At 43.8% G+C, this 15,676-nt stretch overlaps 1 protein-coding gene across 3 annotated transcripts; it reads left to right on the top strand.

Annotated features, from left to right (window-relative positions):
* Window positions 1-174: 174 nt before the first annotated feature.
* Window positions 175-15,278, top strand: PGBD1 (piggyBac transposable element derived 1). Of its 3 annotated transcripts, none has more exons than XM_060110416.1 (8): window positions 175-850; window positions 1,421-1,591; window positions 2,730-3,139; window positions 4,506-4,662; window positions 8,253-8,341; window positions 9,892-10,021; window positions 10,658-10,754; window positions 13,427-15,278. In XM_060110416.1, exons 2-8 carry the CDS (start codon window positions 1,528-1,530, stop codon window positions 14,982-14,984), a joined length of 2,505 nt encoding a protein of 834 aa, XP_059966399.1. In that variant the 5' UTR covers window positions 175-850; window positions 1,421-1,527; the 3' UTR covers window positions 14,985-15,278. The 3 variants fall into 3 exon arrangements, with proteins under 3 accessions (XP_059966399.1, XP_059966401.1, XP_059966400.1); XM_060110418.1 differs by having other exon boundaries at window positions 1,421-1,572; XM_060110417.1 differs by lacking the exon at window positions 1,421-1,591.
* The last annotated feature ends 398 nt before the right edge of the window (window positions 15,279-15,676 follow it).

Below are 15,676 nucleotides of genomic sequence, written 5' to 3' on the forward strand. Positions count from 1 at the left end.
TGCTCCGCAACCAGAGAAGCCACCGCAATGAGAAGCCCGCACACCGCAAGGGCAAAGAAGAGTAGCCCCCGCTCGCCACAACTAGAGAAAGCCCACGCGCAGCAACGAAGACCAATGCAGCCAAAAATTAATTAATTAATTAATTAATTTTTTAAAAAATGACCCAAACAGAAATGGCTGATATATATATATATGTGATCTGTATATTTTAAGTTTTTAAAATTTGTGCTGCTTGCTGTATTGTTCATCTGTTCCCCCAGCAGCCTGTGAGGACTCTAAAGACAGAAACTCAGTTTTGTCTTCATCATCTAGTTGGTTTTTAATTGAAATGATTGCAAAAATGAGGGGCAGGCTGGGAACATCCCCATGGCCTGGTGGGGACTCAGCAACTGAGCAGGGCGGGCGGTGTCTGCGGGGGTCCGCCAGGCGCACCAGTGAGACGTGCGGCCGCATTCCTAGAGAGGCATGGAGCCCGCCGGGCTGAGGTTCGGCTGCCCGCACGGCGGGAGGGGAAATCTGCCCCCGAGTCCCGACGGCCGGAAGCGGCAGACGCCCGGGCCCTGCGGGGACAGGCGACTGGCTCCTCCCGACTGTGGAGAGCCGGGCCTCCGCCCTCTGGTGGGGCTTTTCACTGGGTCGGCCACGGCTTCGTTGTGCATGTTCTTTGAACTTCTGGTCCGTTAACCAGCCATTAGACACTCACCGAGTGCCCGCTATATGCCAAGCGCTAGGAGCTGGGGGGCAATCGCAGTAAGATGCGTTCTGGGCCCGTCGCAGGTCCCGGCTACCGACATCCCAGTACATCTACATGCCTCCGGCAAGACGTCCGCCAGTATTTGTTGAATACCAGGTAAGCCCGGGCTCGCTGAGGTCATGCAAAGATAAACCCTTGTCCTCAAGGGGCAGGGTTGGTGGTGGTGATGCGGGGTGTGATCTGTAATGCGGGTTGGAGAGGGAAATGGGTTGGTGAGGCAGGTTTGGGCTCACTTTTCCATGGGAACACCCTCCACCTGAGTGGCTCAGAGGACAGAAGACTGTACATTAGGTTTGGGGGTGGCATTTGCACGGGGCCTTGGGAATATACCGTTAGATGACTGGTCGTGGCCATAAAGTACAAGGTTGGTGGAACAAATCTGAGTATCAGCTGGCAGTGTTACGAGGCATTTGGGAAGACGATGGCTTTCTTGGAGGTAGGGTCTATGTCTTTTATTATGGGGTTAGCGTTATGCTTGGAAAATAACGTGCTCCATAAATGTTTATCGAGTGACAAACACACAAGTCAAACTCAGTTAAGATCACTTAGCTGAGGTCTATGCTCCAGAAATGTTCTGGGGAGTTTGAATTTAGTTCAACTAGGAGCAGTTGAAACCCGCTTTTTGGTGGGACAGATGTGTCGAATATGTTTCAAATTGTGCTTTAGGAAATACCGATCCAGTGATGATGGAGTGTATGGTGCGGCAGGAATACCACACAGAAAATTATTGTAATAGTGATTGTAAATCGTAAAGCAGGAGTAAAAAGGAAGGAATGGCTGCAAGAGGCGTTGTGGAGGAAGAATTGACTGGACTCCTGGTGATTATATATAATATATGTAAGCTGGTTTTGAGCCTGAATGCATGGAAGGTAGTGGTGATGCCAGTAGAAACTGAAAAATACAGAGTGAGTGCAGCTTTGAGGGGACTCTGATTTCAGTTTGGGATGTGTTGAAATTACAGTGCAGGAGAGGCCCAAGATGTGAGTTTGGAATACGAAAGGCAAGTCAGAGCCAGACAGAGATTTAAGTGTTCTTAGAATAGAGACATATTGAATTTTGATTAATTGAGATCACAAAAGGAACAGGTGAGAAGAGAAACAGAAGTTGAAGTATTTCTACGGTTTGTTATCTATTGTTACATAAAAAAATAAAGCCCCAAACTTAGTGGCTTAAAACAACCTCAGCTTATTCTTATGATTCTATGGATTGACTGGGCAGTATTACTGGAGTTACTCATGTGGCTGCTGGTCAATCAGCTGGGCTCCAGCTGGGGCTCCATGGTTTTCTTCCACGTGACCTCTGCATGGCTAGCTTGGGCTTTCTCACAGCATGGAAGTCTCATGGCTGTGTGTCTGGCACTACAAGAGCACTTCCTCTTACACTGTCATTTCTGCCATATTCTATTGGTTAAAACAAGTCACAGGTCAGCACAGACTCAAGGGAAGGAAAAGTAGACTCTACCTCATGATGAGAAAAGTGACAAAATCTCATCATAACAGGTTTTGGGGGATGGAGGCTTTGGAAACAGTCTACCTCACCTACATTTAAGGTGGAGTATTCTGTGAGAAATATGCAGAGATAGATGAACTTTAAGAGTATATTAATCTGTCCATAAAGGCAGCCGTCTGGCTCCTCCATGGATCAAATTATCCCTTCCCTCCATCTAAAGTATAAGCTGCTCAAGCATTCTTACTGTTAACCCTTCTTCCCTGGTATCCCTTACCTTACATCCCTTACTTCTGGGCTCAACTCCCTTAGGATTCAAGGTAGACTTCTGATTAATTTCACTGATAATATTGACAAGAAGCCTCAGATTTTGAGCATCACTTAGAGTGGGGACAAAAATATAAGTATGTTACATAGAGTTTTGAAGCTCTTATAATTTTTATGTTACTGATCAATTCTTATGCTTCAGATGTGCATTTGGAAAAACATTTCTGGAGCATAGACCTCAGCTAAGTGAACCTTTTTCTAGCCTTTAAGGTCAACATGGATGAAGCTTCGCCAGGCCCCACTCCTGAGAATGGAGACAGCCTTGTGAAAGTGAAGGAGGAAGATCCCACATGGGAGCAGGTGTGCAGCTCACAGGAGAGCAGCTCCCACACACTGGAGCTTTGCCGCCTGCGCTTCCGGCAGTTCTGCTACCAGGAGGTAACCGGGCCCCGGGAGGCTCTGGCCCAGCTCCAAGAACTTTGCCATCAATGGCTGCGGCCGGAGACCCACACCAAGGAGCAGATCCTGGAGCTGCTGGTGCTGGAGCAGTTCCTGACCATCCTGCCCCAGGAGCTCCAGGCCTGGGTGCAGGCATATCCTCTGGAGAGTGGGGAAGATGCAGTGACAGTGCTGGAGAATCTAGAGAAAGACACAGGAGACTCAGGACAGCAGGTGGGAAGAGAATGTGCGTGGTGGCCTGGGAGAAATAATGGCGAACATTTGTCTGTTAAGTTTTAACTTTTTACTTTGAAGTAATTTACAACTTACAGAAGTTTTGGGAGAGTAGTACAGAGAACTACTGTGTACTCTTCACCCAGATTCACCAGTTGTTAACATTTGTTACAGGATGTGCCCCTCTCGTGTGCGAGCACGTGCTCCCTCTCTCTCTGTATATGTACATATATGTGTGTACACACACACACACACAGGCTCGCACATTTTTTTTCTTGAACCATTTGAGATTGGAGTTAGTTGGAGATACCATACCCCTTTATCTCTAAACACTTCGGTGTGTATTTCTGAAGAAGAAAGATATTCTCTTGTATAACCAGAATACATACAATCAAGTTTTGGGAAATTAAAATTTTTATGATACTATCACCTCAACAGTAGTCCTTGTTTAGATACATCCATGATAGCCCAGTAGTATTCTTTATGACAGTTTTGCCCCAATCCAGGATACAGTCCAGCATCACACATTACATTTAGTTGCCGTCTCTTCAGTCTTTGTAGATCTGGAAAGGTTGTTTAGTCTTCCTTTGTCATAACAATGACATTTTTGAAGAGTACAGACCAGTTATTATTTGGAATGCCCCTCAATTTGGGTTTGCCTTGTATTTTCTCATGATAAGACCCGGGTTGTGCATTTTGGCTAGAATACCACAGAAGTGACATTGTGGTCTCCTCAGTGCATCACATCAGGAGGCACATGGTGATGGATTGTCCCATTACTGATGAGGTTAAGGTGGTATCTGTCAGATTTCTCTACTGTAAAGTTACCATTTTCCCCTTTGTAATTAATAAGAAATTTGTGGGAGACATTTTGAGACAGTGTACATATCCTGTTTCTCATTGAACTTCCACCCACTAGTTAAGCATCCGTCTGGGTTTTTGTTTTGTTTTTCTAGGCAGGGATCTTTGCCTGTCTTGTGTCTCTTCTTTGCCACTATATCCCCAGCACGTAGAACAGAGCCTGGCTTTTAGTAGGCATTCAGTCCATATTCGCCAAATGAGTGAATGTCTCTGTCTTGCTACTCTGTCTTACTTGCTGCTGCTTAAGGATTAAATGGGGCTTGTCTGGTGTTCCCTTGAGGATATCCCTAACTGCTGTTCGGTCCAGTTCCCACCAGGATGCCTTTTCTTTTCTTTTCTTTTTTAACATCTTTATTGGAGTATAATTGTTTTTCAATGTTGTGTTAGTTGCTGCTGTATAACAAAGTGAATCAGCTATATGTATACATATATTCCCATATCTCCTCCCTCTTGCGTCTCCCTCCCACCCCAGGATGCCTTTTCAAAGTGAACCTTTTGTCCCCAGGCTTCTGTCTACACTCAGGGACAGGACATGCACCTACCAGTGACAGAATATCAAGGAACCTCTTTGGAGTGTCAGAGGCCCCAGCTACTGCCTGGGGTAACCACCTTGAAGTGTGAACCCCCAGAGCCCCACCAAGAGGTCGCCCAAGAAGTGAGTGGTGAGTGCCGGAGGGTGAGTTTAGTAAGGACACTGGGAGCAGGCCGCTGGCAGGTGCATGGTCTTCTAAGTAAAAGCTTGTTTATCTGTGGGGTGTTTTTTGTTTTTTGTTTTGTTTTTTTTTGTTTGTTTGTTAGCCCTATACCTAAGCAAACTTTTAAAAACATTTGGAATTGTAAAATGTTAGAAATCTAATATCTTCTCATCCAACACCCTTAATAGTTAGGAAAACCAAAACTCAGAGTTTAAGTGACTTGACCAGGGTCAACAGAGGCAGAGTTAAGTCACGTGACCTTCTGACCAAGATTCTCTCTTTACTATATATCTCTATTCCACATTTCTAATTCTACACTTGTGAATATTTTAAACATTTACTTGGTAGCTTTCCATAAATTTGTCTTTTTCCCATGGTAACATTTTCTTCAGTAGCCTCCCTGCCTCTAATCTTTCAGTAATTTACATACAGCTTTAGGTTTAAACAGGTTCTCTCCTTCCTGCACTTGGAGTGTACCCTCCTGTGTGCATGGCTCTCTCACTTTCCATATCCATCCCAGCTATTGGTTATATTTCAGCTGTGTGCAGTAAGATAGGCCATGCAAAGAAGGCAAAGTCTGTGGCCTGCAGTTTGCAGATGGCTTGAGAACACACAGAAGTATACAGATCGTTCAAAAAGGAGACCTCAGAACTCCGTAGTGCAGTGTTTTTTAACCTTTGTGGTGAGGGATGCTATCATTTTCCCCCAGAATTTATTGAGAAGGATTAACTCTCTTCCCTAGAAAAGGCATACAAAATGATGCACACAACTTCATGATTTACCACATTGGTTTACAGTCACCACACTGGTGATCTGTGAATACTGATATTTTGATATTAAGTGCAGAATAAATGGTTCATATAATAAATGATTTGAGAACATTCAAGGGAAATAAAAGAAAATGTATGAGGCTCAGATTACTTGTGATATTTACCCATTGGAGCATAAATAGAACTTGATATTTCCCTACTTACTTGACTGATAGTTCTGTCTTATTTCTTTGGTTATTAAAAACCACCATGACATGAAGCCCAAATGTTTTACGTGAAGAAGTTTAGAGGTGGTAGGGAGCCTTACGGCCCTGGGGGTGGGAAAGCTTTCCTGGAGTCATGAGCCTGCATTGAGCCTTGATAGATGAGGACTTGCAGTGGAGCAGGCATAGGGTGAGCATTCCCATCTACCTGTGAGATGATGAACATGCATGAAATCAGTTTCATCTCATTTTGACTGTGGAGGGGGAGGGGGTAATGAAAATGGAGGTACTTGTCAGAATGGTGATGGTAATTGACAGAAAGATAACAGCGGTCATAGGATATAAGATTCTTCCGTGTGAGCATGAGCTGGCTCACGGAACTGGACCCCAGCAGTATCTACTGGGCGGAGGGGGGGCTTCTTCGGTTCTCTAGGTCCCCGTGCGATGCGCCACTGCTGTGGTGTGTGTAATCAGGATGCTCTGTTGTCCTTTAGTTAGCACACCCTGTCATTCTCAAGGGCTTTTTATACCCTCTTAGGCCCTCCCAAATATTCTGGAGACTGGCTAAGGGCCTCCCTGCCTACTAGTCGTAACCCAAGCACATTTCTCCAGGATACCTGCGACCAAATGAACTGAAGATCAGTTTCCCAGGCTACCTGCATTCCCTCCTCTCCTGCTAGTATTTTCAATGGGGTAATAAGTCAACCAGCATGACAGGAGGATGGGGTTTGTTTAGGGGAAAGAGTGGGTGGGGGGAATGGGAAGGTCAGTTGGGGCCATTTTATGGGGTGTTTAAATTCAAACCAAGAGGTTTGGACTTTATCATTAAAAAGTTGGGTGCCATTGAAGCCTTTTTTTAAAATCAAAAATATGATTTATAGTGACTGTGTTATTTGTGTGTATATAGTATATCATTCTCACCTGTCATGGAACACTAGATTTAAAATGAAAACTGTTGAGTACTTTATTTTTGCCAGTCAGTCTCTTAATGCTCAAGTGTGATTGATTCTTAGGGTCAGACACATTGTTAAATTTTCGATATGTTGACGGAGAAGTAGAAAAGATCTTGAGATCATTTTATTCATTGAAACTTAAGCCCATTTTCTCTTGTTCTGTCTTTGGCAGAGATATAGAGCAACAGATCAGTGTGGTATTTGTAGTGAACTTTAATATGTTTGAAAACATTGCTCCGCCTTCTTCCCAGGCTTAACCCTAATGCTTTTCCACCTCAGGAGGATTATAAGAGGCAAACACAGCATCTGATCTGACCTTTACTCTCTCAAATTTCTCATTGCTGTTGATCTCTTTCCTCACTGCATTATACCTTTGCCCCCTTCCATTCTCTCTTGCCATCCTGTCCCTCCTCAGCTTAGCCCTTTCTCTGACAGCAGACCTGCTTTACACTGTGCTTTTTACGCTGTTGGGTGTTTGGCATATATGCATTGTGGGGAGGTAAGGTAGTAACAGTGAATCAGGGGCAAGGCTATTTTATTTTCCTAGCAAGCCTTATTTGCTCTAGATATGAAACAACAGCAACAAAAAGATTCCAGTGATCCACTGGGTCTGGAGCAAGGAAAAGTGGTACTATGTTCTATTTTGGGTTAGAATTATCCCCTGTACTCTTCATTTAGTAATTTTGGGCTCCTTATATTGTTGCCATCTTGAAAAATAATGATACATTACCTTGTGTGGGGTCTTACAATTTACAGAGGGCTTTTACAGAGAGTTTTTATGTTGCCTCAATCTTCATTAACCTTGTAAAGTAGACTGTGTTCTCCCCATTGTACAGATAAGAAATTGGAAAGAATTTTTTTAAGTAACAGTGCAGTGCCTGGCACCTTGCAATCATTATGACTGTCTGAATTATTGTTACAGTTTCCAGTGTGGCAGATTTTCAAAAGTTCTCCTAGCTCACGGTTAGCATTTCTTCTATGTATGTATGTATGACTATTTTTGTGTGTGTGTTACTTTTTTTTACTGACGTACAGTTGATTTACAATGTTGTGTTAGTTTCAGGTGTACATGTATGACTTTATTTTTTTAGAGCAGTTTTATGTTAAGCAAAATTGGAAGAAAGGTACAGAGATTTCTCATCTACCCCCTGCCTCCCCCCATACGTTGCCTCCCCCATTATCAACTCTATTTTTTGTATCTTTATTTTCTCTTTTCATCTTCCTCTTATCTGCTTTCCTGTTTCCCCTTTGCCTTCTCTCTCTGTTCTCCACTTCTTTTCTTTCTTCTTTGTTCTCTGGTTAATGTTTCCTTTATCACCAAGTTCTGCCTTCCCTCTCCTTATTTTCATCAATGATTTCTAATTTTTCTTTATGAACGTGAAAATGCATCACTGTAGATCACCTCATGAGTTCATAAACACCACTTATTTTGTGGGTAGGGACCCTAAAGTTTTAGAATTTTAGAATTCTGACAGAATGAAAGCAGATATGATGTTCTAGCGTAAGATCTGTATCTTAGTTCCTGGATGTTTAACAAACATAAGAAGATTTGGGGTCTGGGTCGCCCACAAAGGGCTCTCTCCTAAAAGCCATTGTGTCTCATTCAGGACTCTTGTCTCCTCCTTCCACAGGGCCTGCTCCCCAGGGACCAGCCCCTCCTCAGGAAGAGAATCCCAGAGACCAGGCAGCAGTACTGGGGTTTAACTCAGCCAGGTCCCAGGTAAGCATGATGCCCGGCCTATGCAAACCTCAGTAGCAGCCCTCCTTCCCTCGACCACCTATCCCTTGCCCTTCTCTTGCCTCACACTGCTCACCCTGGGAGCCTTTCAGGTGGCACGGTCCCTCTGCCTTCACCTTGTCACAGAATATCACAGACCATTTATGCCTCATCCAGGGAGCTCACATAGATCACATAGATTATGTGATCCGGGGAGCGCACATAGATCATATAGATTATGCAGTGGCCTCATTCCATACTGTATGCAGGAGGCACATCCAGATCTCAAGGTATGAGAATAAGGGGCAGAGTTAGGCCCTTGGTTTCAGAAAGTGCCTCTACTCATTTGATGCTCAGTGACTGATGTTTTATCTTTTGAGGGGGTCTCTGGTTTCTCCCCCCAGTCTGAGAAGCAGTACTCTTCCTCATGTTACTTTATAGTCCCAGTGTTCTGCACATACCCAATAATATTTGGAGATGATAATGGAAATTCTGTGTATCCAAGGCAAAACTTCACATCTCCACAAAATAGACTCTTGGTTTTTTTTCCCCCTATTCTCTTAGTGGTCCAATAATTTTCCTAGTCATTTAGTTAAAAAATATTTAAGTCTCCTATTTAAGTCCTCTGCTGCTGAGTCAGTTTCCTCAAGAACAGGGTCTTCATGGAGTCCTTTCCTCATTCTGTGACTTTTAATTCGTTCTTAATCCTATCAGACCCAGTGCCTCCTGTTCTTAACAAATACTTCACCTTCCTGAAAAGAAATGTATAGCAAGTAAAACTTACCTATATGTATATTTAAATCAATATAATTATCTAAAATGCTATATAATGGAGAAACAAAAAGCAATTTATTAAAAAATATTTCAAAAATGCAAATGTTTGGACATGATCACACCAAGAAATAACAAAGTAGTTAAACGTTTGCACTGATGTGTAATCATTAGGTTTGAATTAAGGAGGAATAAGAAGATCAAAAGGCTAGGAAAATGAAAGGGCAGAGATGTGGGTGGACAGTAGAATGAAACTAGCATTGAGTTGAATAATGAAAGACCAGCCAGAGAGAGAGAAAAATAACATTAATTGAAGTAGAGCTAAGATGAAGTTATGGCTTCTGTTGTGTCCCGAAAAGATACATTGAAGTCCTAACCCCAGGTACCTATGACTGTGATCCGATTTGGAAATAGATTCTTTGTAGATGTAATCAAGTTAAGATGAGGTCCTACTGGAGGAGGGTGGGCCCAGCATCCAACGGTCGATGTCCTTATAAGAAGGCCATGTGAAGACAGGGAGACACACAGGGAGAAGGCCATGTGACTGCAGAGGCAGAGACTGCAGTGATGCATCTACCAGCCAAGGAACACTCAGGACTGCTGACAACCCCCAGAAGCTGAGAGAGAGGCAGGACAGTCGTCCCTTAGACCTTCGGAGAGAGCAGGCCCCTGCTGGTTGGCTTGGTACGACTGGTCTGCAGTGTGGTATTCAACACCCTTCACACCTGGACCCCTTATCCTTACCACAGTGAAGACTAAGAGGCCATTTTTTGCCTTTTTAGACATCAGTGAAGACTGAGGAAGCAGCAGCCCAGGCTCTTGTCCCAGAGGAGTGGCCACATCTGAGTCCGCCCCAGAGGAACCTCTGTGGAAACTCGGCTCAGGAGAAGGTTACAAACATCAGTCTGATGGGTAAGGACAGGCCTCTGGCTGGTCCCCAGCTGTGCTCACCTTTCCCATCATTAACCCTGACTCGGCCCTTGTGAACCCACATTTCCTACATGCCCTCACCCTTCCTTCCCCTTCTTCTGGCTCTGCTTCCACACTCCTCTCAGCCCCGCCATTCTGAACCCCTCCCAATGCCCTTATCTCCTTCTGTTGCTAATCACTACTGAGTCTTGCTGTCATCTCTGATCACGATTCCCTCAACATCTCCTCCTCTGCTCCCTGTTTTCTTCCCTTTTCAAGGGTCCCATATAATTTGTCCTTTTCAGACATCCCTTAATACCTGAAAGTTCCACAAACACCTCTGCCTGATCCCTTCTTTACCTCAGAGGAAGTTCTCTTCACTCTCTGTGAACACTACTGTCTATGTGTAATTTTCTTTAAATATGCTTTGCCCTGTTAGATACTCTCCCCTGCAAATTGACCTTTCTTACTATCTTCCTGTACTCTGCCACATTTTTAGGACTGTTGTGACTGCACTCCTGGTACACCTGTTGATTTTTTGTTTGTTTTAATTTGGAACATCCTGTTCCTTACCCTAGAGATTGTTTTTTCTAGATTCAGGCAACAAATGACATTTAAATTATTAACATATTATTTTAGCTGAAGAAGTTGTAACTAAAGATGGATTGTTTAACACAAAGCAAGAAACTTCTGAAGAAATGGAACAAGGTGCTGAGGTCTCAGGAATACCCAACAGGTGAGTGTCCATGGTCCTAAGTAGAACAAATCCTACAAATGTAAGAAGAAATTGAAATGAAACCAGAGAAACCAGTTGGTAAAAGCCTGCTTCCCTGGAATAATACAGAAAGAGTAACACTCACTTCTGTGATCATAGGAGGTCCCACGCCAAGGAGGTGACCTGTCAGTGTATCATAATTATACAAAACTTCCAGTTGGTATACAGTTGCCTCCAAGAATCCTCTCTGACTCAGTTTACCTTGCCTGATCACTCTTCCCCTGGCTCCCTTATGTCATGGGGCTACAGATAGTGAAGCCAGAAAGAGAAGAATATAGAGAAGCAGAGGACTTAGACAAGAGAGTGAGGGCTGCAGGTAACATTTGTTGCCACGATGGTTAAGAAAGAAATATCATCAGACCTGGAAGAGGACTTAGGGAAGACAGGTAGGGTATCTTCGACCTCCATTAGGAGGATCCTGAGCAAGAATTAAAAGGAGAGTAGCTGATGACGAAGGACAAATTAAAGATAGTAGTGGGTGTTTAATGAGTGTTGGTTGTGCAATGGATGTCTAGCATAGGTGTTCCTAAAGCAGAAGGAGAGGGACCGGATCATGAGCAAAGGTTGGGTTCTGGTGAGGCCATTAACTCCTTGGAGAAGTGAGAAAAGAAGAAAAAGGAAACAGCGTGCGATAATTACACTGAAGAGTAGGGCAGGGGATGAGGATTCTCCTTATTGACATTTGTTCATCTTAGGGAAACAGGGAGCTAAATCTCAGTTAAAAGAGATGTCTTGAAGCCTAAGAAGAGAAGTAAGATCTTTCATAAAGCTGGTGAAGTCCGAGCCAAGCTGCACTAAAGTAAGAGAAAGAACACTCTGACTTAGCTCAGAGTTATAACTGGAGAATAGGAACCTGCTGTTGTGTCTGTCAGATACGGCCCCCTGCACTGGGACCGCAGTCTTAACCGCTGGACCACTAGGGACGTCCCAGAGGATCATTTTAAAGAGCAAGTTTCTGGGCTTCCCTGGTGGCGCAGTGGTTGAGAGTTCGCCTGCCGATGCAGGGGACACGGGTTCGTGCCCCGGTCTGGGAATATCCCACATGCTGCGGAGCAGCTGGGCCCGTGAGCCATGGCCGTTGAGCCTGCGCGTCCGGAGCCTGTGCTCCGCAACGGGAGAGACCACAACAGTGAGAGGCCCGCGTACCACAAAAAAAAAAAAAAAAAAAAAAAACAAGTTTCTGCTTGAAAAATTCTGGGTCCTCTTTGGAGTAGGAAAAGAAGTCATGTTTGGAGATAGACTGGTAGATTTGAGAAGAGTGATGAAATACCTGTTGTGGGGAACAGGGAAGAAAGGGACGAGAGGCCATGAGAAGGATTTCTGGGCAGTGTTGAGTAACTAGCTGAGTTTTGGAGACCATCATATTTAGCAGTGTCGGTCTACCTCGTTGTTTGATTTCTCTGGCACTACTCACTCCTGGGTGAGGAACAGAGAAGACTAAGGATGGACTTGATCTGGTGCTGAGTTTTGCTAGCCCACCACTACAGAAGGACACTGGGGCAGGGTGATTGATGATCCTGGCAAGAGAAGGACTCAGGTGATGATGGATCACGAGGTCTAGACAGAATAGGAAGGGAGGTAAAAGCAGGAGGAAACGGAGGAGTCAGAGTGAGATGGAAGAACAGGTGTTGTGGGACAAGAGTGCGAGGAGGCTAGAATGAGCTCTTGGAGTTCAGTTTTCACCAGTGGAAAGTTCAGTGTAGTGACAGGATTCAAGGAGGGCCCCGGAAGTTGAAGATGTCAGGGAACTCTAAGATGGATCTACTGAATGGATCATACATGCAGACATTAAAGACACCCAGGATGATAAATGCTCTAAGCAAACAAATAAGTATATATAGTGTAAATTATATTACAACATACTCTTTTCACTGCTTTTTCCTCCCTTATGTCTTCTTAAATTGGTCTAATTTAATGTACCAACAGGACATTTGTAAATGAAATGCACATTTCTAGAATTAAAGAAGTTTGTGTAAAATAATACTTTTCATCGTAGTAACTTTAGCCTAGTTCCTTGAAAACTGCATAAAAATCAGTCCAAGGGCAATAAGTTTGAGTTTCTCTTTTGTTTCTCCCCAGAAACAGTGTGTCCACCAGATGAATGCAGAACTAGGGGAGGCTAAATTGTTCCATGTTCAGAAATTCTGTGAGAGGTGAGGGGGCTCAGTAAATAACAACCCATTTCCTTGTCCAAATTCAGAACCAATTGATAGAGACACAGGAGTAAAACAGATGATTCTGGAAACCTCTGCTTTATGACTGACAGAAGCTAGACTGATAAAGCCGCTCAGAGGCAGAGCTAAGTGGCCGCATAGTGACAGCAGACCCTACCCCCACATAGGCCTTCCTGATCCATCTTGGGGGAAAAAGGAACATGGAATGTCTGCAACTGGCTTCTAAAGAGGACAGCCCAGTTCTTTCTCCCAGATTCAACAATTAGTTAAGTCATGAGGAGTGAGTGGGAAGTGGAAAGAGGCCAGAAATGTTCAGTCTGGCCAAAGCCCTCCCCAGGGAAACATGAGGAGTGAGAAGGAATTATTCCCCACAAAAGCATCCTTAGGCGTCAGTGGATTTATCCTGTATCAGTGAATGAGACAGAATTTTTATAGCATATGTTCTTTTTTCTTTCCCAGAGATTGTGTACCCCAGGCCGCTTGTAGTACCCCTGTTCCTGCTGAAAGGACAGTTGCACATTCGAACACTCTGAAGGACCGTCACCCTGCTGACTTGTGGGCTCGGATGCACATCTCATCCCTGGAATATGCTGCAGGAGACATTACCCGAAAAGGGAGAAAAAAAGACAAAGCTCGAGTGAGTGAACTGCTCCAAGGCCTCACATTTTCTGGTGATTCAGATGTGGAAGAGGATGACGAGCCTGAGACTCAGCCTCCTCCAAAAAGACCAAAGGTGTCAAGCATCCCAGAGAAGAACTGGATTAAAAGAGACATTAAACCCAACTTTCCAAGCTGGTCAGCACTGGATTCTGGACTTTTGAATCTCAAGAGTGAAAAGTTGAACCCAGTGGAGCTCTTTGAGTTATTTTTTGATGATGAAACATTCAACTTGATTGTCAGTGAAACCAACAATTACGCTTCTCAGAAAAATGTCAACTTGGAAGTCACAGTTCAGGAAATGAGGTGTGTGCTTGGTGTCCTGCTTTTGAGTGGCCTTGTGAGGCGTCCCAGAAGGGGAATGTATTGGGAAATGTCTGATGCCGATCAGAATCTGGTTAGAGATTCAATCAGAAGGGACAGATTTGAATTGATTTTCTCATACCTGCATTTTGCAGATAATAGCCACCTAGATCAAAATGATAAGTTTACAAAATTGAGGCCTCTCATAAAGCAAATGAATAAAAATTTTCTCCTGTATGCTCCCCTTGAAGAATACTATTGTTTTGATAAGACAATGTGTGAGTGCTTTGACAGTGACCAATTCCTGAATGGGAAACCTATTAGAATTGGCTATAAAGTCTGGTGTGGTACAACCACACAGGGTTATCTGGTTTGGTTTGAGCCCTATCAAGAAGAGTCAACTATGATGGCAGGTAAGGATCTTGATCTTGGTTTAGGTGGAAATCTAGTGATGAATTTTGCTGATGTTCTTTTAGAGAGAGGTCAATATCCCTATCACCTGTGTTTTGATAGCTTCTTTACAAGTGTCAAATTGATGTCAGCCTTGAAGAAGAAAGGGGTGAGGGCAACAGGAACAATTCGTGAGAACAGGACTGAAAAATGTCCCCTGGTGAGTGTAGAACATATGAAAAAAATGAAGAAGGGGTATTTCGATTTCCGAGTAGAAGAAAATGATGAGATAATTGTGTGTCATTGGCATGGTGATGGTATTATCAGTCTGTGCTCCAACGCTGTTGGCATAGAGCCAGTCAATGAGATATGTTGTTTTGCCGATGACAAGGAGATCCCTCAGATAAGTCAACCTTCCATAGTGAAACTGTATGATGAATGCAGGGAAGGCGTAGCTAAAATGGAACAGATCATTTCCAAATATAGGGTGAGAATAAGAGGCAAGAAATGGTACTCAGTTTTGGTGAGCTACATGATTGATGTAGCCATGAGCAATGCATGGCACCTGCACAGAGCCTGTAACCCAGGTGCCTCTCTAGAACTCGGGGATTTTCGGAGGGATGTTGCCCATTTCTACTTGGCACATAATGCAAGTATGTCAGATTAAGGCAGGTAAAACAGCTACAATGCAGACATTAGTAAGACACAGAAAAATCACAACTACACATCAGATTGTACCCAAAGCAAACCTGATGTATGTATACAATGAAATTATTAATTGACTAATATTTCTTTTAAAAAATCTATGTAGAGTTTCAAAAACTGTTATAACAATGTTAATGATCTGTAAAAATGTTGAAATCTATTGGTATCTTTTACTAGGTCTAGTTTTGATATCAAACGTGGGAACTCCTTTATTAGTTGAATTGAATTGATTAATTTGTGCATTTAAAGAATGAAATCCTGCCTCCTTTTTTTTCCTGGTAGTTTTCTCTGGGGAATGTCTTTTTTTTTTTTTCTTTTTTTGGCTGCGTTGGGTCTTCGTTGCTTCGCAGGGGCTTGCTCTAGTTGTGGCGGGTGGGAGCTACTCTTCATTATGGTGCGTGGGCTTCTCATTGTGGTGGCTTCTCTTGTTGCGGAGCACGGACTCTAGGCACACGGGCTTCAGTAGTTGTGGCACATGGGCTCAGTAGTTGTGGCTTGCGGGCTCTAGAGCACAGACTCAGTAGTTGTGGCACATGGGCTTAGTTGCTCCACAGCATGTGGGATCTTCCCGGACCAGGGCTTGAACCTGTGTCCCCTGCATTGGCAGGTGGATTCTTAACCACTGCACCACCAGGGAAGCCTCGGGAATGCCAT

Source organism: Mesoplodon densirostris, chromosome 10 (genome assembly GCF_025265405.1).
Source record: "Mesoplodon densirostris isolate mMesDen1 chromosome 10, mMesDen1 primary haplotype, whole genome shotgun sequence".
NCBI lineage: Eukaryota > Metazoa > Chordata > Mammalia > Artiodactyla > Ziphiidae > Mesoplodon > Mesoplodon densirostris.